This window comes from Microtus ochrogaster, chromosome 8 (assembly GCF_000317375.1).
Source record: "Microtus ochrogaster isolate Prairie Vole_2 chromosome 8, MicOch1.0, whole genome shotgun sequence".
Taxonomy (NCBI): Eukaryota; Metazoa; Chordata; class Mammalia; order Rodentia; family Cricetidae; genus Microtus; species Microtus ochrogaster.
Genome location: NC_022015.1, coordinates 75,426,434 through 75,449,232, shown reverse-complemented (window position 1 = coordinate 75,449,232; position 22,799 = coordinate 75,426,434). Strand labels below are relative to the sequence as shown.

General features: G+C 42.7%; 2 protein-coding genes across 3 annotated transcripts in view; one reads left to right on the top strand and one right to left on the bottom strand.

The window, feature by feature from the left end:
- Cfap43 (cilia and flagella associated protein 43) overlaps positions 1-19,083 on the top strand; it is a 90,814-nt gene extending 71,731 nt beyond the window's left edge. The window contains exons 27-39 of the mRNA XM_026781338.1: positions 1,318-1,405; positions 1,758-1,801; positions 3,085-3,204; positions 5,442-5,549; positions 6,922-7,008; positions 7,686-7,774; positions 9,982-10,195; positions 11,184-11,296; positions 12,580-12,739; positions 16,111-16,275; positions 17,691-17,771; positions 18,398-18,551; positions 18,731-19,083. Coding sequence (XP_026637139.1) covers positions 1,318-1,405; positions 1,758-1,801; positions 3,085-3,204; positions 5,442-5,549; positions 6,922-7,008; positions 7,686-7,774; positions 9,982-10,195; positions 11,184-11,296; positions 12,580-12,739; positions 16,111-16,275; positions 17,691-17,771; positions 18,398-18,551; positions 18,731-18,897 — 1,590 coding nt within the window. The 3' untranslated portion in view covers positions 18,898-19,083. The remainder of the gene's footprint in view (positions 1-1,317; positions 1,406-1,757; positions 1,802-3,084; positions 3,205-5,441; positions 5,550-6,921; positions 7,009-7,685; positions 7,775-9,981; positions 10,196-11,183; positions 11,297-12,579; positions 12,740-16,110; positions 16,276-17,690; positions 17,772-18,397; positions 18,552-18,730) is intronic.
- A 1,357-nt stretch (positions 19,084-20,440) lies between these two features.
- Sfr1 (SWI5 dependent homologous recombination repair protein 1) overlaps positions 20,441-22,799 on the bottom strand; it is a 4,702-nt gene continuing 2,343 nt past the window's right edge. For both annotated transcript variants that reach the window (XM_005352445.3, XM_026781357.1), the window contains 2 exons: positions 22,046-22,438; positions 20,441-21,168 (listed from right to left, as the gene is read on the bottom strand). In XM_005352445.3, coding sequence (XP_005352502.1) covers positions 20,977-21,168; positions 22,046-22,438 — 585 coding nt within the window. In that variant the 3' untranslated portion in view covers positions 20,441-20,976. The remainder of the gene's footprint in view (positions 21,169-22,045; positions 22,439-22,799) is intronic.

The following is a 22,799-nucleotide window of genomic DNA, read 5'->3' as shown; positions in this document are numbered from 1 at the left end:
CTCTGGGAGTTCGAGGCCAGCCTGGTCTACAAGAGCTAGTTCCAGGACAGGCACCAAAGCTACAGAGAAACCCTGTCTCAAAAAACAAAAACAAAAACAAAAACAAAAAAGAACTTAGGGATAATGATTTGACTTAAAGTCCCTTGAGAACTTAGAGGTTGGAACAGAAAAAACTGAGGGCTGGAGACATTTAAAAAAAATGAAATACATAATATTTTTAAAGTTTTTGTTGATGTCAACACTTCCCACAGGTTACTGTTCATTTGATCCTCTGTTCTCTTTCCATATGCTTAAGGAACACCTAGCACACACAAGACATTACAAGGGCTCACTCTGTTTGGGCTACAGCCATTAGAGTCCAGTAGTACTTCTGGCTGATTCAGTCTCAATCTCATTGAAAGGATTTGAGAAGAGAAACCTACAACCAGCATGACACATAGTTCAGGTCTTGTTTGAGGGCTCTGCAATGTAGTTCCCTTTGTATGGTCTCCCAGTTCAGAGAAACATCCCCACATGAAAATGTCTCACACCGTAGAAGAGACATAAAAGCTGTTGGTAATCGGGCATGATAGTCCATTCCTACAATCCCAGCACTTGGAAAGTAGGGCAGGCTCATCAAGGAGAGTCTAAGAAACCTGGGCTACATAGTAAGAACCCCCCAAAATGTTGGTGTTACATAACAGGGCAAATACTATTCTTTTATGAAGGCAGTAAAACCACACCGTCACTCAAGACAGGATAGTACAACTTACCAGCTTTATCATGGCATTGTCTTTTGCAGCAACTTTGAATCTCTTGCTTGGCTATTATTTTTATTCACTGTAGTTCTCCCTTGTATTTTTAACTAAGTTTAAAAGCCAAAAGAACCCAAAGAGCTAATCATGGAAGAAGTCATGGTTCGGAGAGGTAGGGATGAAGTTGCCTAAAGAGTGAAGGGTGGAGTTCTGAGTGGCTCTGTCAATTTGTCACAAACTCAAGTGGGAAAAGATTGCCTGAATTAAGGAAATGTCGCCACTTGATTGGCCAGTGGGCGTGTATATAGGACATTTTCTTGATTGGTGTGGGAGGGCTTAGCCCCACTGAGGTCAGTTCCACCCTTGGGCAGGTGATCCCGGGTGGAAGAAGGCTTCCTCCATGGCCCCTGCCTAGCCCTGGTTTCAGTTCCTGCCCTGACTTGCCTCCCTGATGGCTGTGACCAGGACATGTAAGCTGATGTTCTTCCCCAAGCTGCTCTGGTCGCAGTGTTTATCACAGCAACAGAAAGCACAAAGACAAGCAGTAACCCTTACAGTGTGTTCTCTCCATGTTTTAACGTAGTTTCCTGCCTTCGCCCTCACTTCCCTGAGTGGCCATGATAGCTCTGTGGTGAAGCCCCAGCCTCGATTCAATGCAGTTGTTTGTCCTGGTTTGCTTTCTATTGCCAAGATAAAACATCATGACCAAAAGTGACCAAAAGCAACTTGAATCGGAAGAAACGGTTTATTTCATCTTACAGCTTGTAGCCCATCATGAAGGGAGGTCAGGGCTCAAGACAGGAGCCTGGAAGCAGAAGCTGAAGCTGAGGAAGAACATGACTTGCTGGCTTGTTCTCCACGACTCTCCCTGACTGTTTCCTGTCCAACCCAGGACCACTTGTCCAGGGTGGGTCCAGGAAGTCAGCTGGACCCTCCCATATCAGTCACTAATCAAGAAACACCCCCCACTTGTCTACAGGCTGTGTGATGGTGACAACCCCTCAATTCGTTTCCTCTTCCCAGATGTCTCTAGCTTGTACCAAGCTGACAGAAAACTAACAAGCAAGGTACCCTTGCCTCCTCTACACCTGCTCTCATGCAGCGAATAAAGAAACAAAACACAAACACAAAATACAGATTCACCCCCAGTGGTTAACTTCAATCTCAGTTGGATTTTTCAAAAGTTTTCCATGTTTTGCTCCACCTGGTTCTCTCACACGGACACATAGATCTACTTAGAGCTAATCTTGTTTCAGTTCACACACCCCATCTTCTTCCCTAACACTGGACCATGAACTAATTTTTCAGTTATATAGAATCAAGTCCAGAAGGCTGGGGAGATGGCTCAGAGATTAAGAGTGTTTAGTGCTCAGTCAGAAGGATGGGACTTTGGATCCCAGCACCCACATCAGACTATGCACGATGCTTGGAACACAAGCTCCAAGGGATCCAACACCCTCTTCTGGCCTCCATGTGCACCTGCCCACTCAAATATACATTCTCTCTCTCTCTCTCTCTCTCTCTCTCTCTCTCTCTCTCTCTCTTTCTCTCTCTTACACACACACACACACACACACACACACACAAACACACATGCGTATATATTTTTACTTAAATATCAAAACAAAATGTATAATATTAAAAAATCAAGGTATTCAAAACCAGGAGAGGAAGAAAAAAATTTAGGGTGAAATGTATGTGTAAACTGTTTTCTGGAAAGATTTGCTGCAGTTTGATTTACTAGGCCTACCTGATTAGTGATCTTTAGCATTACTTTCCTCCAATGTAATTTTCAAACATCAGGCTGGGCAGACAGCTCCGTATCCTGGTTAAAGAGCTTATTACACAAATATGAGACCCTGAATTCAAATTCTTAGTTCTCACTTTAAGAAAACTAGACCTGGCTGTGCATACCTGTGACCCCAGAGCTGTGGCACCAGGTTGGGGAAGTGAGGGGGGTGGAGGGTGGACATGGACACAGGCATATCCTGAAAGCTCATTGGCCAGCCAGCCCACCCAAAGGGTGAACTTCAGGGTTAGTGGTCTCAAAGGAATAAAACAGTTTGATAACGCGGGACACCCAACTTCATCATCGGGCCTTCACATCTGTGTATACAGGCACATGCGTACACACACACACACACACACACAGGTATGCACACATGCATATACAATACACACGAATACACACAGAAAAGGAAATAAAATGAAAAACGAAAGTAAAAGTTCCAAGCACGCAGCATTTGAGGTTCAGGTAGTACTTCTCTGCCTTCCCTCTGCTTCTTCCAGGAGGTAAAATGCAAACACCAGTTGTGACAAACATTTAATTATTCTGTTGTCTCCCGTTTAGTCTTTAGAAACTGAACTGAAGAAACTTCAAAACTCTATCCAAGAAAGCACCCAGAACTTAGACGAGCACTTGAAGAGACTCTTCGAAAGAAGGGTGAAGGCGGAGATGGTTGTCAACCAGGTACGCGAAAGCTTCGTTTCTGGATCTTGTCCTTTCAAGTAGCCTGTGGGTCATCCATCTGTGGGTCATCCATCGCTCTTAGGCTCTGACCCGCATGCCGACCCTGTGCTGAGGCCGTGCACGCTGGTGGGCCCCTCCCCAGTCCCTCCTGAGGCCCCGCCCCAATCCTCCTCTCCACAGTCCCTCTCCAGCCCCCTCCCTGCCCCGCCCCCAGTCAGGCAGGCTCTGCTCCACTTCCTCTCTCTCCTGCTCACTTTAGGGAGAGTAGCTGTTTGGGGGGGGGCGCTTCCGAGAGGTTCTGGGGGGAGATGGATATAAATTAGGAATGGGACGCATGCTCTAAACTTGACTAGTGACGGCTACATAGCTCTGCGCATGTGCCAAAGCATCATTGTACGTGGTAAGGGGTGAAATATGTGGTTTATGAAAAATACTTCAATAACGCCGTTAGTTTTCTTAAACATGCTTAAAATATCTTCTTGTTCACATGATGAAGGGGGACCAGACTACCAAGAAATGTCCAAAGGACTCAGGAGTTACGGTCACTTCTGCTCTAAAGGATACCATTTAACAATCAAAAATAAAAGGCTGGGGTAAAACACTTGCCTTGCATATGTAAGTCTCCAGCATCAACAATGATAACAACAATAATTATTTATTATTATTATTGTTGTTGTTGTTATGTATTTTTTATTGTTATTGCAATTTGTTGAAACTCCTCAAACTTTTCCAAATTCCTGGATTTGTGACATTTGAAGAAGAAAATGCCCACTGGTCACTGTCTCAGTTTCCTGTCCTGTTGCTTTGATAAAAATTTTCTGACAAAAGGGAGAGCGAGTTTATTTTAGCTCAGAGTTTTGAGTGACAGTCCACCACAGCAGGGTAGCCCAAGCATCAGGAGTCTGAAGCAATGATCCCCTTTTGTCCAGTCAGAGCAGCAACGGAAGCATGTATGCTGCCAATGCCTCGTCCTCCTTTTATGTGGCCTGCGGTCCATTACCTAGTAAGTGACCCCCACCACAATCAAGATGAGTCTTCCCTCCAGAGGCAATCCAGATGATTCCCCACAGTCATGCCCAGAGGTCCCTCCCTGCTGACCCTGGAGCCTTTCAAGTTAGTAGTCAGCACCAACATCTGTCACCTTCAGACAGCAACAACAAGGACAGTGTCCCAAACTGTAAAGTACCCAATATCCGGACTGACTCTCCTGCCCCTAGGCAAGAAAATGATAGTAGGAGCATCTCTTTGTAAAATATTTCAAGCTGGGTGGTGGTAGCACACACCTTTAACCCCAGCACTTGGGAGGCAGGTGGATCTCTGTGAGTTAGAGGCCAGCCTGGTCTACAGAGTGAGTTCCAGGACAGCCAGAGCTATGCAAAGAAATCCTGTCTCAAAATAAATAATAATAATAAAATATAAATAAATAATAACATATTTCAATTAGTAAATGGAAGAAGTGAAGACAGGCAATGATCATTTTGCCGCTCTCAATAGGTATCCTGGGCTTGAGCTTTGAGCATCCAGACCTACAACCCCCAAAAACAGAGCACAGTACTGTATAAGCCCAGGGAACACAGAATAGCCCACGGTTTTGCCAAAAGGGTTCAGCCAAGGTCTGACCAGGCCTCTGGATCCAGCTGCCAGTTTTCAAGGCCCAGAAGGGAGTTGGGAGTTTTATAACCTGCACTCAGCTGAGGAGACCCAAAACTACAGACTGCCGATTGCTACAAAAGGCGAGAAGGAGACGTAAGAGGACACAAAGGTTCTGAGAGATTTAGAAGACGTGACAAAATATTGCTAATGGATGAGCTGTGCTACTGTGCCAGGCGTTCACACTGAGGCAGAAACACGCGAGTTTGTTATGCCTGAAGTGGCAAAGTAGTCACTGTCGGGGTTGAGCCTCTGATGACGCCTGGTTCTGGGCTGGAGAAGATGACTATTTTTAATCAAGTAATGAAAATAAGAGTGTTGGCCTGTATCATAACTCATTGGATGATTTGTTGGTGTTAAGTATTTTTCTGTGTATGTGTTTTGCTTACAGGAAAGTGACGGATGAGGGAACAGAGCCAAGTACTAGTTAGGAGTCCCCACAGGACTTTTCTTCAGGGCATTCACCTAAGGGACTCCTCCCCTCATAAGCTTGTCTGATTAGCATCAAGTCTACGACCACCAATAGGATGTTCTTTCTCTGCTAGGAATGTTGACCTTCAACATTCTTCCTCTTAATATTTCCACAGGAGGAGCTGAAAATAAACAACCTCGTGTTTTCTTTGCTGCTGGACGAAGAACTGAGCTCCAGGGAGCAGTTCCTGAACAATTACCTTCTGAAGAAGCAGGAGGAGAAAGTAAGTCCAGGCCTCTCGGGCGTCCTCCGCCGCTCGCTCGCTCAGACACAGGTTCCACATCTAGAGTCTTATTTGATCAGAGTCACAGACTCGACTCTAATCAAGCCATCTTCTGAGACAAGAAGAACGCCTTGAAGAGGCAAGCGAGTCCCAGCACAGTGATGTCTGGCTGTTCTGCCCCATAGTCTTCCTTCTGCCCTTCCTACTCAGCCATGCTCAGAGCAGGTTCCAGGTCTGGGACTTTGCTAGATGATCAGATAAAGGACCCATGTCAGTCTCTTTATTAGCCCATATGATTCTGCAGCTCAGATTCAGAACACTGTAGTGTCAAAATGACATAGAAGACAAGACCAAGACTTCTCGGACTGAAGTTAATACCAGCCAGTTGTGGCACACACCTTTATTCCCAGCACTCCGGAGACAGAGGCAGGGGCATCTCTGTGAGTTTGAGGTCAGCCTGGTCTACAGAACGAGTTCCAGGACAACCAGGGCTACATAGAAAATCCCTGTCTCAAACAACAACAATACAGCTTTTAACCACGGGCTGGCTGTAGGACCTTGATCAAAGCACACAATCCTTGAAGTTGTTTACAGGCCATTCTCCAGGGAGTATCGTTCTCTCTGGACCATGTGGTAGTCCCAAATGTCACTGAACCTTGAAGTGATGGGTTAGCTTATAGAATGAAAACTTTCATATTCAGAAACGCTAGGTAGAAACATGAATGGATAGAGTTTATTAAGGAGATGGGTATTGATGCTGATTATTAATACGTAATGTTTCAGCAGGTGTCAGCCTGCATCGATACTGTTGATGAAGCCGAGTATGCACACGTGTGCTGCATCATAAATGGCTTGTGTACTCACTTTCCAGTCTGTTTATCTGGCCAGGAGTGGTGGTACATGCCTCAGCACTCAGGAGGCAGAGGCAGGCAGATCTCTGAGTTCAAAGCTAGCCTGGTCTACATGGCGAGTTCCAGAACAGCCAGAGCTACTTAGAGAGACCCTGTGTCAAAGACAAAACCAAAAGAAAAGAAAAAGGTTGTTTATAATAGTTGCCAAGAACTTTTTACCAGACATGGTGGCTCATTCCTATAATCCAGCCCTTGGGAAGCAAACACAGGAGGAACACAGGTTAAGGGAAAGCTGGGCTACATAACAGACTGTATCTGAAGTGTATCAGAAGACCCCTGCAGGCTGTTAGACGCCTCTGACACAGGAGGAGACCATTTCAGAGCGGCTGGATAACGCGTGTTGGCACCAGCTCTCGCTCTATCGCATCCTATGAGGCTTCTTATTCTTGCTAAAACACCTATAGCTTTGTCTAACCTGAGGGCTCTCCAGTTCCGATTAACTGTCCCTGCCATTCCCATAGAGCAAGACTGCAGAAGCCATCCGTAAAGCTAGAGGAGACCTGGATGTGTTCAAGGAGCACCATGACAACTTGGTGGCCGAAGACAAAGTGAGTCACGGGCTCATCCCCTGGACAGGGCAGGGTTGTTGCACTTGGGATTAGCAGTGGGGCGGTGGACAGGGCATAAATTTATAAATTCATGGAGTGTTCTCTTTCTGTCATCTTTAGTTGTGAGTGAACTTCATTCTGGATGGCTATACGTTTCTGTAAAATCTGTGTGTTAGAACAACTTTTTTAAATTTAAGCTTTTTCTTGTAGAAAAATATTATAAGTGAGGCCATCAAGTTCTCACAAGTTTGTTCTCAAGCATATGGTTGTGGGGCCCATGAGTTGCTCATAAAAGCAACTTAGTAATAGAGCCAGCAGTGTGTGACAGAAGCAATAACCCGAATAACAACAACAAGATGGAACAAATGAGGTGGAGAAGGAAGAAGGTGAAATGGGTTGAACAGTGACTTGCGTGTTTTCTGAATAAATATTATCTGTGGACACTACTATTCTAGATGCTTTTAAAGGCTCTTCTATAAGGTAACATTTTTGGTGCGCTGGCAGGCTCCCTGGGCACAGCCCTTTAAGGAAGTCTTTGCATAGAGAGTGGATGCTCTCCAACAGCTGTAAAAGCCAGGTCTTAATGTCCCAGTGACACCGTCTGCATCTTAGAGGTTGTGTTAACCAATGAGGGACTTCTGTGTCTGCAATCCTGGATGCAATGTGTTTATCCTTAGATTCTGGATCGCAGCTTCAAAAAGGAATTTTCTGACATTTCTGGTCACCAGGTGGATATACTCTACAAACTTTTTAAACGCCGGCCAAGGTTTGTTTCTCCTGTACTATGGTATGTTGGGGACAGGGAGGACAGGGCCAGAGAGGTGGCTCAGCAGGGTTAAGCCTGGTGACCTGAGTGGTATCCTTGGGATCCACGTGGTGGGATAAGAACAAGCTGCCCTCGGGCCTCCACAGTGCGCCACAGCATGTGTACATGTGAGCACATGCACAAAATCAACAAACTAGTAAACACACATCAGAAAGTAACGTAGCTATAAAGTTTTACCTTTTCCCAACTAGGTAGAAATAATCATCTAAACGTCCTGAGGTCTCGCTGGTGTCTTATGACATGAAATGAAGTATAATGGTTTCTGCCCACTGTTAAAAGTGGCTAAGTGTCTGTGTCCTTATTTCCCATGTGAAAAGCCTTAAACCATAGCTGGCACACGGATTTTCCCAACACATATTCCTAGACAACCTAAGTCCTAGATTTAGAGTGTAAATCAGAGTTTTGCATGAGCATGAGACGGGCTTATAAAACCAAGCACATGGAGCGGGAGGGAAATACCAGTCTCTGCAGCTAAGTGGCGTTCTTCATTGCTGAGCCTCCCCAAACTTGCTAGTGGCCTTTGGATTCCCAGGAAAAGGAAAATAGTCAGCACTGTCTTCCCAATGTATCTGACCACAAACATCTGATCCCCAGAGAATCTCATGTGACTATGTTCATTACAAAGTTTTTATTTGCAATGTTTTTTAATAATAAAGTTTAAAATAAAAATGCAAAAGAAAGCACAAAACAACGATTTGCTAGAGTTCTGAAATGTTTCTAAGCTGGGAGGAGTATTGGAATAGTTTGCTAACATAATAAGTTGAAATTTTCAAACAGATGCAGTACAGAAGAAGTGTGCTGTTTGTCACAAAGGCGTGAGATAGTTTATGTGAGGGATACAAACTCAGGCTCTCACCTTGGGCAGGCTCCCAGAAAAGCTGGGACTTTAGCCTAGGACTTGTCTCACGTCTTAGTTTCTCTCTGTCTCCTGTCTCTGTCTGTCTGTCTTCCTGTCTCTGTCTCTCTCTGTTCCTCTGTCTCTCTGTGTGGTGTGTTTATGCATGTATGTCTCTGTGTGTGTGCATGTGTGTGTGTGTGTGTGTGTGTCTGTGCACATGCGTGCGTGTAAGTCAGGGTGATCCCGCCAATTGCCTTCCACTCTTTGGAGTTGTTTGTGGTTGCCGTCGTTAGTTTTTGAGACAGATTCCCTCACTGTCCTGGGTCCTGTCAGTTCTCCTAGACTGACTAGCCAGAGAGGCCCCAGGATCTGCTCATCCAATGATGGGATGGATTACAAGTGTGTACCACAATGCTGGGTGTCTGGGGCTGAGGTCAAATGTTTATCCTGCTCAGAACTGACGGAGCTGGCTCCCTAGCTCAGGAGCACTTTTTTGGGTTTTTGTTTTACTTTACATCCCCTGAGACGGTCTTAACTATGTAGCATTGACCGGCCTGAAGCTTACTGCGTAGTCAAGCCTGGCCTCGAACTTTTAGTTATCTTCTGGCTTCTGCCTCTTGAGTGAGGAGATTACAGTATCAGTTGCCGGGGCTGGCTAGAGGTGTGCTAATTACAAACCCAGGGGAAACACTTGGTCATCAAATAGAACTTTTTAAATCTGATTCCACTGTTTCTCAGACCCAGAACCTGAGATATGGGTGGAACCCATCGCTATGGCTGTACACTGTCAAGTATCTCCAAGGGGCGTGCCTGGGACAGGTCTCTGTGACCCTCTTCCCTTCCCAGCCACAGCCCAAGAAAACTAAGCTAAGTTACTAATATTGACAAAGAGTACCTTTCCCCAGGTACATATGTCCAGGCATATTCCACTGAAGAAAAGATGCCAGGCGTGGCTATGCCAGACAGACCCAGGGGGCACACACACTGCTCTAGTGGGTGTTTGTTTGCCTGTCTACAATACACAGAAGAAATGGGGTTCCCAGCATGAGTAAAGCTGCCGGTGCCAGCAACAATGAGGCATGCTTCTAAGTCCAGGGCATGTCTGGGGACCTAGAGTAGGGAACAACAAAGGGGGTGCTTGTCTCTGGAGTCACCCACTCACCAACCCTGAAGGAACACAGGACGTTACCATACAGTGTCAGACTTAGGCTAATACTCTGTTACTTAACAGTGGTTTTTTGTTTGTTTGTTTTCTTTTTGGGATTTGTAAGAATATGAAAGGTTGATGATCTTTTCTTGCTAATACCAGGATTCACAAACAGAAAACACATGCAGATGTGAACAGTCTTGTTCCTTATGGAGAGCGACCAGGATCTGGCAAGTTAAATAAGGAGAACTTTACCCAGCTAATGAAAGCCATGGATGAACTGGACAATATCAGTAACATGCCAGAAGGTTTGGACCCCTTCGTCTGGGAACATTTCTGCACAACCAGACGAGCAAAAGTGGAAAATGAATACAAAGTATATAACTTCATTTTAAATTTTATCTTAAGTGTACTAATAGCAAATATCACATCTGTCAGCACATCCAGGAAAACTAAGTTTTAAGATCCTCTTGCTGGGTTAGTTATATCAATAATAACATAACAAAACAAGTAGTATTATTTGTGTTGCTATAAATCTTCAGGGTCCAAAATGATGGCCTGGTGCTAAGCAGTTAGTGTGCACTGGAAGTAGATGTGAGCAGTACCCGGAAGGGCTTTGAGTGGGAGACACACAAGGCTTAGCAGACCTACCATAAAATGGAAAATGCCTCGTCAATATTCCCACATTGCTTGTAAGCAGAATAATATCTCAGAGAGAGTGTGTTCAATAAAGAGTATTAGTAAAATTAAGTTATGTTCCGTTTCACTTTTTATCATGTGATGACGACAACATCTAAATTACATGTGGGCTGACAGCGCTTTCCCCTGGACAGCACTGTTAGACGTGACCTCGTTTTGCACACAATGTGTTTAGCTCACCAGAGGCAGCCTCATCCTTTGCCAGAAGACAGGGTGGGGCTATAGTAACGTAAAGATGTGAGAACATGCTTAGCTGTGAAGTGACCCTTCTGTTTCCTGACGCCTCTGTCTCCTCTCTCCTAATCCCTAAAGTCAGTGCACATACATCGGATCAGCAAATTGTCCCTAAGTGTCTATGATTCTAGAATTCATGTAAAGCATTGGGAACAGATTTAAAAATGGTGTATAGACATGTACATGATACACACACACACAAACACACACACATCAGTTGCATACATGCTTTTCAGCAAGAGGCCAGTTTGATACTCTTTAAATTTCTTGTGGACTGTGCCAGTCATGTTTTACATAACTCACCTTCTGGCAGAGATTTAGACTTTTATTAATCTCTGAGAAAGATAGGCTTGTTAGGAAAAGTCAAAGACAGACATTGTCTCCAATCAAGTCCCCACAAGCCCTGACACATTGGTGGTTGGCTTTACCAGGTCAAACAGAAGGCTGCTGGTCTCCAGGAAATGACGACTTTTCTCCGGAGGAGAGTGGAGGACGATGAGGCCGTGCAGCATGAGATTGAAAAGGTGTTCCAGGAGCTCCTCCGGTAACCCGAACCTCGTGGGCTCATTCATTCATATTCACAGTTTGAGTTGGGTTCAATCAAGTAGGGCTATCACTACGGAGCCGGCCTCCTGCACGGCTGGTTCACAGCTGGTTGCCTGTCTTAGTCCTGACACCGTGCTGAAATGTTCTATTTTATAGAGTGTGCCTTATTACACAAAACTTGTTTCAAAAGAGAATTTGCCATGTGTGCTCTTAACACAAAGAAGTAAATTTTGGGTGGGGGGAAATCATAAAATTTTGTGTAAATCATAAAAACACAAAGAGCCTGACTCTGCCAGAGGAGAATTCCAGGCTCAAGACTGAGTGGAACCAAGCAGATTTCCAGACAAGTTTCTCCACAAACACCCACCAGGTTTGTGTTTTTCTTCATGGTGGTTTTTAGTGAGTGCTTTGTATTGAAGTCTTTGCTTCAGAAATGTCGTATGTATACCCACATGAATAAATACCTCAGAGATGCTCCCAAATTCATCAGTACACATCATTTCTAGATCTAAGTTATTGGGGGGATACAAACTAGGCAACAGATTTGATAATTAGTATATAGACTTAATATTGCTGCTATATTATCAAAGACCAATAAAATCGCCAAGTGGTGGTGGGCACACATTTAATCCCAGCACTCCGGAGGCAGAGGCAAGCAGATCTCCATGAGTTTGAGGCCAGCCTGGTCTATAACGTGAGTTCCAGAACAGTCAGGACTGTAACGTAGAGAAACCCTGTCTCAAAAAACCCAAAATAAAACAACAACAACAAAAAACCCCAAACAAACCAATAAAGTCATAATTTTAAAAGACTTGCCTTTCAAAGTATTTCTACTTCATTTCAAAATTCCTTTCATTAAATCAAAACTACAGTTTTTTCCTTACAGTAAAAGAGTGTGACTAATTCTGTCCCTACTGTTGCCTGAGCAATCCAATTAGAACTCCAAGCCGGGCAGTGGTGGTACACGCCTTTAATCCCATCACTCGGGAGGCAGAGGCAGGTGGATCTCTGTGAGTTCAAGACCAGCCTGGTCTACAAGTTCCAGGACAGGCTCCAAAGCTACAGAGAAACCCTGTCTTGAAAAAAAAAACAATTAGAACTCCAGATCAAGTGAGGAGGCACCTAAAGGGGCTTCTAGGAACGGTGTCTTTGGGGAAACAGTCTTCATGCCACTCAGGGCGCATTCCTTCGGTTGCTTAGGAGTTCATTTCTCAGCTAATAAGTGAAGTTTGAAGCCTAAATATACTACAAAGACCTCTTTTGAAGTCTTTTTCCATTTAGATTACAGGAGGAGAAAGTGAGATTCCAGGTGAACTTGACAATACAAATTCTTCTTAAACAAGGACAAGTAGAACTGGAGAATTTCCAGTTGATTCTGGAATATTCCGATGCAATTCTCATCAATAAGAACATAATTGAAGACTTGAATTCTGTGATCCGGGTAATTATAGTTTTTGAACATATTACCTTCTACATAAAATGCTTTATAGTGTGTCTCGTTCCCATGGTAAGTGTGCTGCTAGTTTTATGTCAACTCGACAAAGCTGGAGTCAGTGGAGAGTGAACCTCGACTGGGAAAATGCCGTCATAAGATCAGGCTGTGGCAAGCCTGTAGGGCATTTTCTGAATTAGTGACTGATGGGGGAGGGCCCAGCCATTGTGGGTGGGGCCATCTCTGGGGTGATGGTCCAGGGTTCGATAACAAAGCAGGTTGAGCAAGCCACGAGGAGCAAGCCAGTAAGCAGCACCCCTCCATGGCCTCTGTGTCAGCTCCTGCTCCAGGTTCCTGCCCTGCCTGACTTCCTTCGATGATGAACACTAATGAGGAACCATAAATTAAATAAATTCTTTCCTCCCCAAGATGGCATTAGTCATACAGCAATGGTAACCTGACCAAGACAGTAACTTTAATTCAGTGACATCAGTGTTTCGTCTCAGCAGCCGCCACTAGAGTCACTCACAGAAATCTGTAAATGTGCCCAGCATGTACATATTGTTTAAAATCTCCCTAGATGATTCTAAGGGACGTAAAATTCTAGACAGTGGGGCTAATTGTCCATTCTAATATATCTTAGTTATATACTGTTTATATAACTCTCAGTATATAATCCATTTTTTTTCCAAAGGACGACTCTCTGTTTCATGGACTCTTGTTGTTTTCCTATTTCCTGTTTCACTTATCTCCATTTTACTCTAGCTTCCTGCCAGCTTTTACTTTAGCTTGTTCTTTTTCTGGCACATAAATTGCTGATCCAGGCTCTCTTTTTCCCTAACTGTGTAACAAGAAAATTCGAATTAATGCCTACTTAGCTTTAGCAATATCCAAAGTTCTGCCCCACCGACGCTCTGCCCCCTCCCCCCATGCTGTGTTCGTTCTGCCTTTCCACAGAATGTACTCATCATCACTGATCCATGGTGACTGTGGAGTGCCTTTGTCTTTTGATTATGAGAGAAAAGGAGAATTAGGTACCAGACTGGATTTTACATTTACATATGCATTCATATTCTTAGGCAGTATTTTTAATCTCTTTTGCTTTGCGTTTCTTCTACTCTCTCTTATTCCAGCTTGCAGGACTTCCTTTAGCATCTCTTAAGATGAAGTCCACTAACAATGGATGCTCTCCAGCCACTTAATGCATCTCAAAATGTCCTGTCTTTCATTTAAAAATAGTCTTCTCCTCTGCTAAGTTTTTTGAGACAAGGTCTTGCTACATTGCCTAGGCTGACCTGAAACTTGGGATCCTTCCACCTCCTGAGTAGCCAGACTACAGGGGCCAGCTTTCATTTCTGAAACATGGTTTCTGTAACTACAAGATTCTTAAGTTCTTGGTTGACAGGTTTTGTGGTGGGTTTTCCTCTTTTGTTTGGTTTCTGAAAGATACAAGTTCAATGTCAGCCTGGATCACATACCAAGATCTTGTCTCAGAAATTTATTATTATTTATTTATTTATTTAGGCTTTTCAAGACAGGGTTTCTCTGTGTAGCTTTGGAGCCTGTCCTGGAACTAGCTCTATACACCAGGCTGGCCTCGAACTCAGAGATTCACCCACCTCTGCCTCCCCAGTGCTGGGATTAAAGGCATGTGCCACCCCTGCCCAGCAGAAAAATCTTAAAATTATTTAAATTGTATGCTGAGCAGCTGATAGCTATATAGTATCACTAACTGATGGTGGGAAGACTGGGCAACTGTAGCTTTGGCTGAAGCCGCAGAGTGAAGAGTTTGGGCTTTGGTTAATTTGAGATGTATTTCAAACATTCTAGTGGAATGTCCAATTTGACAGAGTTCAGAGTTGAGATGCGCTCTCTGTAGAGCATATGTTACCAGCTGCATATGGACTGTTACATACAGATATCCACTCACAGGCTAATTAAACCAGGAGATTGCTCGAGACAACCTAGGAAGCTAGGTAGACCAAAAATAGTGGGCTTGTGTCTGCACCTCCAATTGAGTTCTAAAGGATGCAGTAGAGGGAACCAGGCAAGGAGATGGAGGAGCTCCTAGTATAGCAGTAGAGAAAACTAGGGTTCTGTCCCCTAGACACCCCGAGAACAAAGATTCCAAGGGGTAGATAGAGATGTGTGCACAGTGTCAAGAGGGTTGAGGATGGAATGGCCCTCGTGAGGGTGGGGTCACATGACATGGGGAAGTAAAGTAAATCCCACAACACCAAAACAGTGACTCCCAGCCTTAGCAGCCTTGATGTCGCCGGGGGTGGGGGCAGACTGTTTTCCATGGGGGCTGCCCTGTGCTTTGTAGGCTGCTTGGCACCATCCTGACCTCCGCTCACCAGATGCCGACAGCAACCTCTCTGGCTGCAGCAACCCAAGCTTAAACGTAGCATGCCTTCTACTGGGCCAATGTGCTTTCCCAGCAGAGAAATGCTTAAACTTTAGAATGTTTGAGCTGCTGACAGCCAGATGAAGATGGGGTAAGGTGATTGAAATACAGTTTTAAAGGGTCATTAAAGGTAGGAAATCCAAGGAGTTCAGAAACCAGGTTATGACCAAAAGAGGAAAATAGAAGGGTAGGACGCAGTGGGGGGAGTGGCTTAGTGGCATGCACTCAAAAAGCTAGAATTTGGAAAGGGAATAAAAAGAGAAAGAATGAAAAGTGTTAACTGGTGGGACTCTTATATAAACTGATCAACTGATTGACAAGACAGTCTAGACTGGCCTGGAACTTATTATGTGACCAAAGCTTACCTCATACTTGGGACAATCTTCCTGTCATAGCCTTCCAAGTCCTAGAATAACAGGTAGAAGCTACCACATGTGGGTATAAATTCATTTTAGTGACACAGTAATTTCATTTTAGTAATCTTAGGACAATTTTTAATTTAAATAAATAATTTATATTGATGTTCCCTAATTTTATTGATATTATATTGAGATGTTAAATATTAAATGTAATATTAAATAATACTTAACTAAATATTTGATAAAATTTAATGCATTTAATATTTAATTAATTTAAATGTTTAATTTAAAATATCCCTGAATTTCATATAGGTTATTGAGTAACCTATACAAATACATGACTATTGAATATATGAATACATAACCTAATATGAATATATTGAATATTCGTTATTCCAAGTGAAGTACAAAATAGCAGAGTGTTTTAAGTGTCATATCTGACTTTTTCCTTTACTGCTAGCTAGCAGGTTGATGCTGGTGTGCCTAGCCATGTTAGCCAGTGCTTTATCCAGAGAATCAATGCGAAGACATGGAGGTTTCACACAGACTGAGCCACAGAAACCAGCTTCAGTTCTGGATACACAGTCAGTGTGACTGCTGGTGTACCTTTTCAGGCTCAAGGACAAAAGAAAGTTGCCAGCATGATGGAAAGTAAAGAAGTCCACAAAGGAATCTATCAGATCGAGTGGGAACATAAGAAAATGGAGATGGAAATGGAAGATCTGAATCAGAAGGCCTGGGACATCCAGATGCTGTTCTTCTCGCGAGATCGTCAAAAGGCAAGGCTCCGTCCTCCCCGCCCCCGCGTCCATCTCCTTCATTCATTTGTTCACAAATAGTCACTTAGTAGGAAGCCTCCCTGACAGCAAGCATATTCCAAGCCAGGGATGTTCCTAACAGATCCGTAAACACGTGAGTTCTTTTTCTTACAGAGGTTTAATTTGCTCATTTCATGGCTCTTTTCTTAATTCACTTATTCCTCTTCTCTCTAGAGACTCACTCTGACTTAAAATTGGGTGTCTCTCTACTATACCTGTCTTTCCCAGTTTATCTAGTTCTCTTTTCTTTATCCCGTTTCTGCCACTGCTTTGACCTGAGGTGGTGCTCGCTTCGCTCTTCCCTCCCCTCTCAGAACCCATTTAGTTATTTGTACACTGCTGCCATACTGAGGTCCTACGTGAGTCAAGCAACATCAGTGCCCTGCTCAGATATTTTAAATAATACTCTTTAACTACCAAATGCATTAAGAAGTCCTTAATGGTGGACAGTGTCTTTCAACTTGCTTTTAGGGCAAATAAGAGGAACAGATACCACTATGCCTCTTATCCATCAATATTCTTAAATGGAAGAGAGGGAGGAAGGAAGGGAGGGAGGGAGGTGGGTATGTATGGAGGCTAGGGACCATTAGATGTCTTTCTCAGGAATGTTCCTCATAATTCAACTAGACTGGCTGAGCAGCCAGCTCCAGGGCCTAGTGCTGGGTTAGGGCTTTACATGGGTACTGAGAATCCAAACTCAGATCTTCATGCTTGAGCAGCAAGCATTTATCAATTGAGCAATCTCCCACGCGCCCAGATAGTTCACCTTTTCTCACACTGGCTCTTCAACCCGAAACATCTTCTTCCCCCTCCTCCTATTTCTTCCCTTCTTCTGTTCCTTGCCCCTTCCAATCCTCCTGTCCTATCTAGTTTGTCTTCCCTTCCTGTTCCTTGCCCCTTCCCTCCTTCTGTCCTATCTACCCAGTTTGTCAAGTTTTAACTTATGCCACTTTCTTCAACAGCCTTTCTTGATTGCCCAAGCCTAGAAAAATTCCACTCCATCACAAACTGCCTTTGAATTTACTAACGCTTGACATACCGGTAGCCTGGTAACCAATTATTTGTATGTGTTTTCTTTTCCTTGAAGGCTAGCTAGGTAATGTCTGTCTTTGTATCTACTTTGGTATCTTTAACTAGAACATGATTAACGTGACCCAAACGAGACACTGAATGAATAAATGTAAGTAAAAATGGCAAATAGGTGAGTGTGCTGATGGCTAAATACACGCAAATATCATCGCACAAAGGCCAAATCAGTCTTAACTCTGATATTCATTATGAAACTATAATTTTCAAAACCATTCATAGTTACCTACTAAAAGAAATAAATTATCTTTACATGTATGTGATATCTCTTTTTTTCCCCCTTCTTAAAGTACCTAAATGAACCAAACTACGAGAATCTGATTGCTATTCAGATTGGAATAATGGAGCAAACGATTAATGTTATAGATAAGGTCAGTCTTAAACCTATCAATCATTAGAATTGGAAACATCTGTGAATCGTGTGGGCAAATAATTCAGCCATGAACTCAGACAGAACCTAAGAGAAAGTTGATAACTTAGTGATGTTCATGACAACTTGAGGTCCAGAAGGCTGACTTTGCGGATTACAGCATTTCTCTGGATTTTAGGGTCAGTATCTGGGAATACATGTAGATGAATGCGTGTTTGCTTTTACATTAGTTAGATCTGAGCCACACAAGAACTGACAGTTAGATCTGAGCCACACAAGAACTGACAGTTAGATCTGAGCCACACAAGAACTGACAGTTAGATCTGAGCCACACAAGAACTGACACTTTTCCTGGCATTTTGAACTTTTCCTCTTTGTATATCTGAATAACAAAATCGGTTTTACTGCATAACACATAAAATGGAAGCAAAGGTTTTAAAATGTGACAGTATAAATTTGTTTCTAAAGTATAGTGTTAACATTCTTTTAACAAAAAAAGACATACCATACAACAGGCACTAGGGATATAGTATGTTATCTCAGTGATGATAAAATATTTTAAAACTCCAATGTTTATAACTTTTTTTCAAATTTGTTTTTGGGGTTTCATGGGAACAAAATTTTCAGACTCACAGGAAGAACGTAGAAAACTGCAAAAAATTACTTAAAAAATTGGGAAGATACAGTAATCAGAAAGACATAGCAAATTACATGCTGAGCTGCAATCTGCGGGAAGAACTAGTGGCTGTCTCCGAGAGACAAGACATTTGCAATGAAATGGGTGAGCGTTTTCTTCTTCAGTTAAAGGTAATTGGTACTAGTATTCTAACCAGCAGCCTTGTTATCCGAAAACAAGCAAAAAGCTACCAGCATCTCTTCCGCACATGATCTTAGGTGTTGCTTCTGTACTGAAAGTGTTGGCAGTAACTCAACTAATTTCTCTCTCCATTTCTGGATTAGGGTCTAAGCTGACTTGTGAAAAGATTGCCAAAGAACGGTATGAAAACCTGCTGAAAAAACAGAAGCTGACGAACATCTCCAAGCAGCAAGCTGAGCAGATTTCAATACTGCAGGCTGAAGTTGAAAGGCTAAGAATGAAAACATTCCCTGCCCTTGTTCCCATGTAGAACACCAGCCAGAGCAGGAGGCAAACTCGTTACTCCAAAATAGTGTCACTTGGATAAAAACGACTTTCTCTCTCGTATCAGGGAATTTAAGTAGGTTACCTCTTAGCTGCACATTTTTAATAAATTAAGTTTAGGTTAATCAGTATATAACTATTTGTCCTACATTAATAAATGAGTAAAATACCATTTGTATATTTGTATTCATTCAAGAACCGTGTTTTCAGCCAGAAAACACTCAAGATTTATTTTGTTCAATTAAAATTACCAGAATTTTGGAGCCTTTACCAATTAAACCAAAGCAAATCATTTTTCCCAAGACATAAGCTTGTAAAAAATTTGTTAGTTTTTTGGAAATTTTTAATTTTCCTTACCTATTGTAGCAGAACTCATTTTTCACCCTAACAGGGTTCAGTAAACAAGTGTTCATTCCCTTGAAAGAGTTCATTCTACTGACGGAGATGACACTAATTCTGTAGTAAGACTCTGGCAAACAAAAGTCCGCTCACCCTTCTACAGCCTGCGGTCTGCTGCATTCCGGAGCGGCCGCATCAGGATCATTTATCATAGTCTCCAAGCGAGGTCTATGCCCCACTTTTCTGCAATTTAAAAATCTAAATTTGGGCTGGGCGGTGGTGGGCCTCAATTCCACTGGCTAAGTCTGGTCGCTACAGACCAAACAGCCCAAGCCATTTGTTTTATCACCACTCTAGCTGTGGTCCTTCCTCAGCTGCCTCAGCTTTAAGGCCTGAGCTGGGCTTGGAGGACTCTTGCTAGACTGTGGCTAGTTGTTGGTAGGTGCTTCGGAAGGGTGCAGTGCTTTACCTCATCTGTCGATAGTGTTCACGGGGCCAACACCTCTCAGCTTCTGCTGAACAGCAATTATGTGCATAGTAGTTTACAATTCATTACCAACAAGTGATACAGTTAGTTAGGTCAAGCGAAGCACAGCCTTATGTACAGGAAGATTAGACTCACAAGAGGGAATTTACATGGTATGTGGTAGTTGGGGGTGTGACAGGTTTGAGTCCCCTGTTGCATCAAACACCAAGAGATTTAGATCAAATGGGAATGGGGAGGGTGGCTGAAAGTAAGTTCTTAGAGGGCTTGAGCATAACAGCCACTTACAAACTAATAAATACTTTTTCTAGACCCCAAAGCACAAATCGTGAAGGTTTCAGGAATAATTGGCAAATAGAACATAAAGTTCTCCCTCCATCTACCAGTGTGTACAGACTTGCTGTACTTAAAGACGGCAGCCTGGCTTCTCCCAAGGTTATACCATAGCTCTGGCAACAGCAACATGCTTTTCCCACTAGGTTCATTCTAAATTCTCAGCAACGGGGCCAACTTCAGTCACTCCTCCACACACAGCTGACAGGTACCCTAGTATTTAACTTAGGCAGGCTTCTGGCTGAGGACCCTTCCAATTAATTCACACCATAGATGAAGCTAAGAAGGCAACTGTGGAGAACACCTCCACATGGGAAATAAGGGTATGAAAGAGATGGCCATTTGAATAAATGAGGAAAATAAGATACCAATCTGGAGAAAAATTGTGGATATATGTTTAATTACTTGCTAGATTAGCGGACAAAAAGATATATTAAGCAACTGAGGACAAGATTCATAAACTGAGAAGGGGCAGGTTACATTTAGGCCAGGTGAGGTTTAGACATGCAATAAACTACTTTTTAACACTGATTATAAAACCTTTTGCCACAAAATCAATGTATTAAACCTGGTTTCCAGAATTATCCAAACTCCCTTTTAAACATCATTTAATTTTTTAATACTTAAATATTTTCTTTACCAAACATATCCAAAATACTAAGTTTCATTTTATAATTTGTTTATGTATCAGAATATCCTAAACTGTTCAAGATACCTTTCTCTAAGCCACAATAGCTTACATCTTTCCTCCCTTTAAAACACTTAAACTTTTCACATTAATATTCTCACAGATATTCCATAGGGGAACAAGAATATACTCAGAAACAGAACACATTTGAGGCCCTGGGCATGATCCCATCACCCCAAAAGGGAGAGAAAAAAAGCCTGAAGAAAACAAACACACACTTTTCAAACCCCTGTAAATTCCTCTTCACTTCTATTATAGTGCACAACGTTCTCATCTACCCCATAGTAGTCGATCAGCTCGGTGATGCTGAGTTTCTCGTCGTCCTCAGACATAACTGACTGTAGCTCATACAGCAGCCGCTGGCTGCACCTCCTCCACTTCTTTATTAACATTTCTAACTCAGCCAGGTTATTCTGAAACAGAAAAAACAAGTCAATCAATAACCAGATAGTCGTGCATTTTAACTTAGACCATATCAAAGCAGCTAAATTAGTTCCTGTCTAGCTGTAAATGCTAATACCCCAGGCATAAAGGGCACTGCAACCTCTGGGCAAATCTTAACCTTGAGGGGAAAAAAAAGTATAAAATTTGCATATTAAATACAGAATCGTCTGTATTACTACTATACTTTTAAGATATAATGCCATGTTGTAGCTTCCTAATTTTTCTGTAAACCTCAAACTGTTCTCAAGTTAAAAATATTTTAAACCTTAAAAAATAAGTCACCTTTAGAAAAGTCAAAAATTCAGAAGCACAAATAAGAAACACTGTCCAGTCGTTTATTCCATGTTTCTGGGGAATGAGGTGTTAAATGGGCAAAAACTATCCAGATAAAGACGTCACAACCTTCCAAACATCCATGCTCTACTGACATCAACCTACGGGAGCTGAAACCTAAAATCTTGTTTTCTCAAATAAAATTCCTTACGTTTTATGCAGAGATACAGGATCACTCCCGAAAGCACTTTATACTGTAATCTGTGGGCTATTGTTCTACTGTCATTCCTTTCTGTTCCCAGAGAATTTCCTAACAATGTATACTTCTAACTTTGCTACTGGCTAGAAATTAAAGCCAAAAAGCTTCAAATGTGTACTGAACAAAAGCTTGTGTTGACCGGGGCTCATCTACCTCACTCTAAATCAATTACTTCTACTTCAGTTAAAGCTGTTGTAAGATAGGTTTCTTTTCTGGCTATCTGGCTTCTTGCTTATCAGACCAAATGATTTCCAAATTCTGAAGTTACTGCAATTTATGTAAAAATTATTCAATGGTTCTAAAATTCTTCTCACCTTTATTCTATACATTTTGACAAGTTTTAATCTCCGAAGAAGTTCTTCCTTCTCTTGAACCTGCTTTGTCAATTTTGCTTTTTCTTCCCTTAATCTTTCTTTAGTACTCTCACTCACAGAATCATTTTGGAGGGCACCGGGTGACCCAGTATCAGGTGACTTAGATTTGCATGTATTTTTACTCTCCGAGCTATCTTTTTCAGATTCACTGTCTATGTGTTTCACACTTTCTTGGACCTCCGAGCAGCTTTTCCCTTTGGAAGATACTCCTGGCTCTGGTACGGTCTCGTCATTTTCTTCGTTCTCCACTTTAAGTCGCTTCACCACGCTACAAAAGGAATGAGACGAAGCCCTTGTTTTCTTTAGCCTTTCTTTAAGTGTTCCACTCATAGGCTGAAAAAGACACAGAACATTAAAAATGGTAAGAAAACATTGTTTTTCTAGACAGGGCTTCTTTGTATAGTGTTGGCTATCCTGGAACTAGCTCTTGTAGACCAGGCTGGCCTCAGAACTCAAGAGATCCACCTGCTTCTGCCTTCCAAGTGCTGGGATTAAAGATTTGTGCCACCACTGCCCAGCTAGGAAAACACTCTTGAAATCAATCAACTAATTAGAAATAAAGACTTTATACTTCTACAGTAGGTACACTGGGTGGTTTTATGTCTCCAAAAATCTCAAGCAAGATCACCAATATCGCCGGGCGATGGTGGCGCACGCCTTTAATCCCAGCACTCGGGAGGCAGAGGCAGGCGGA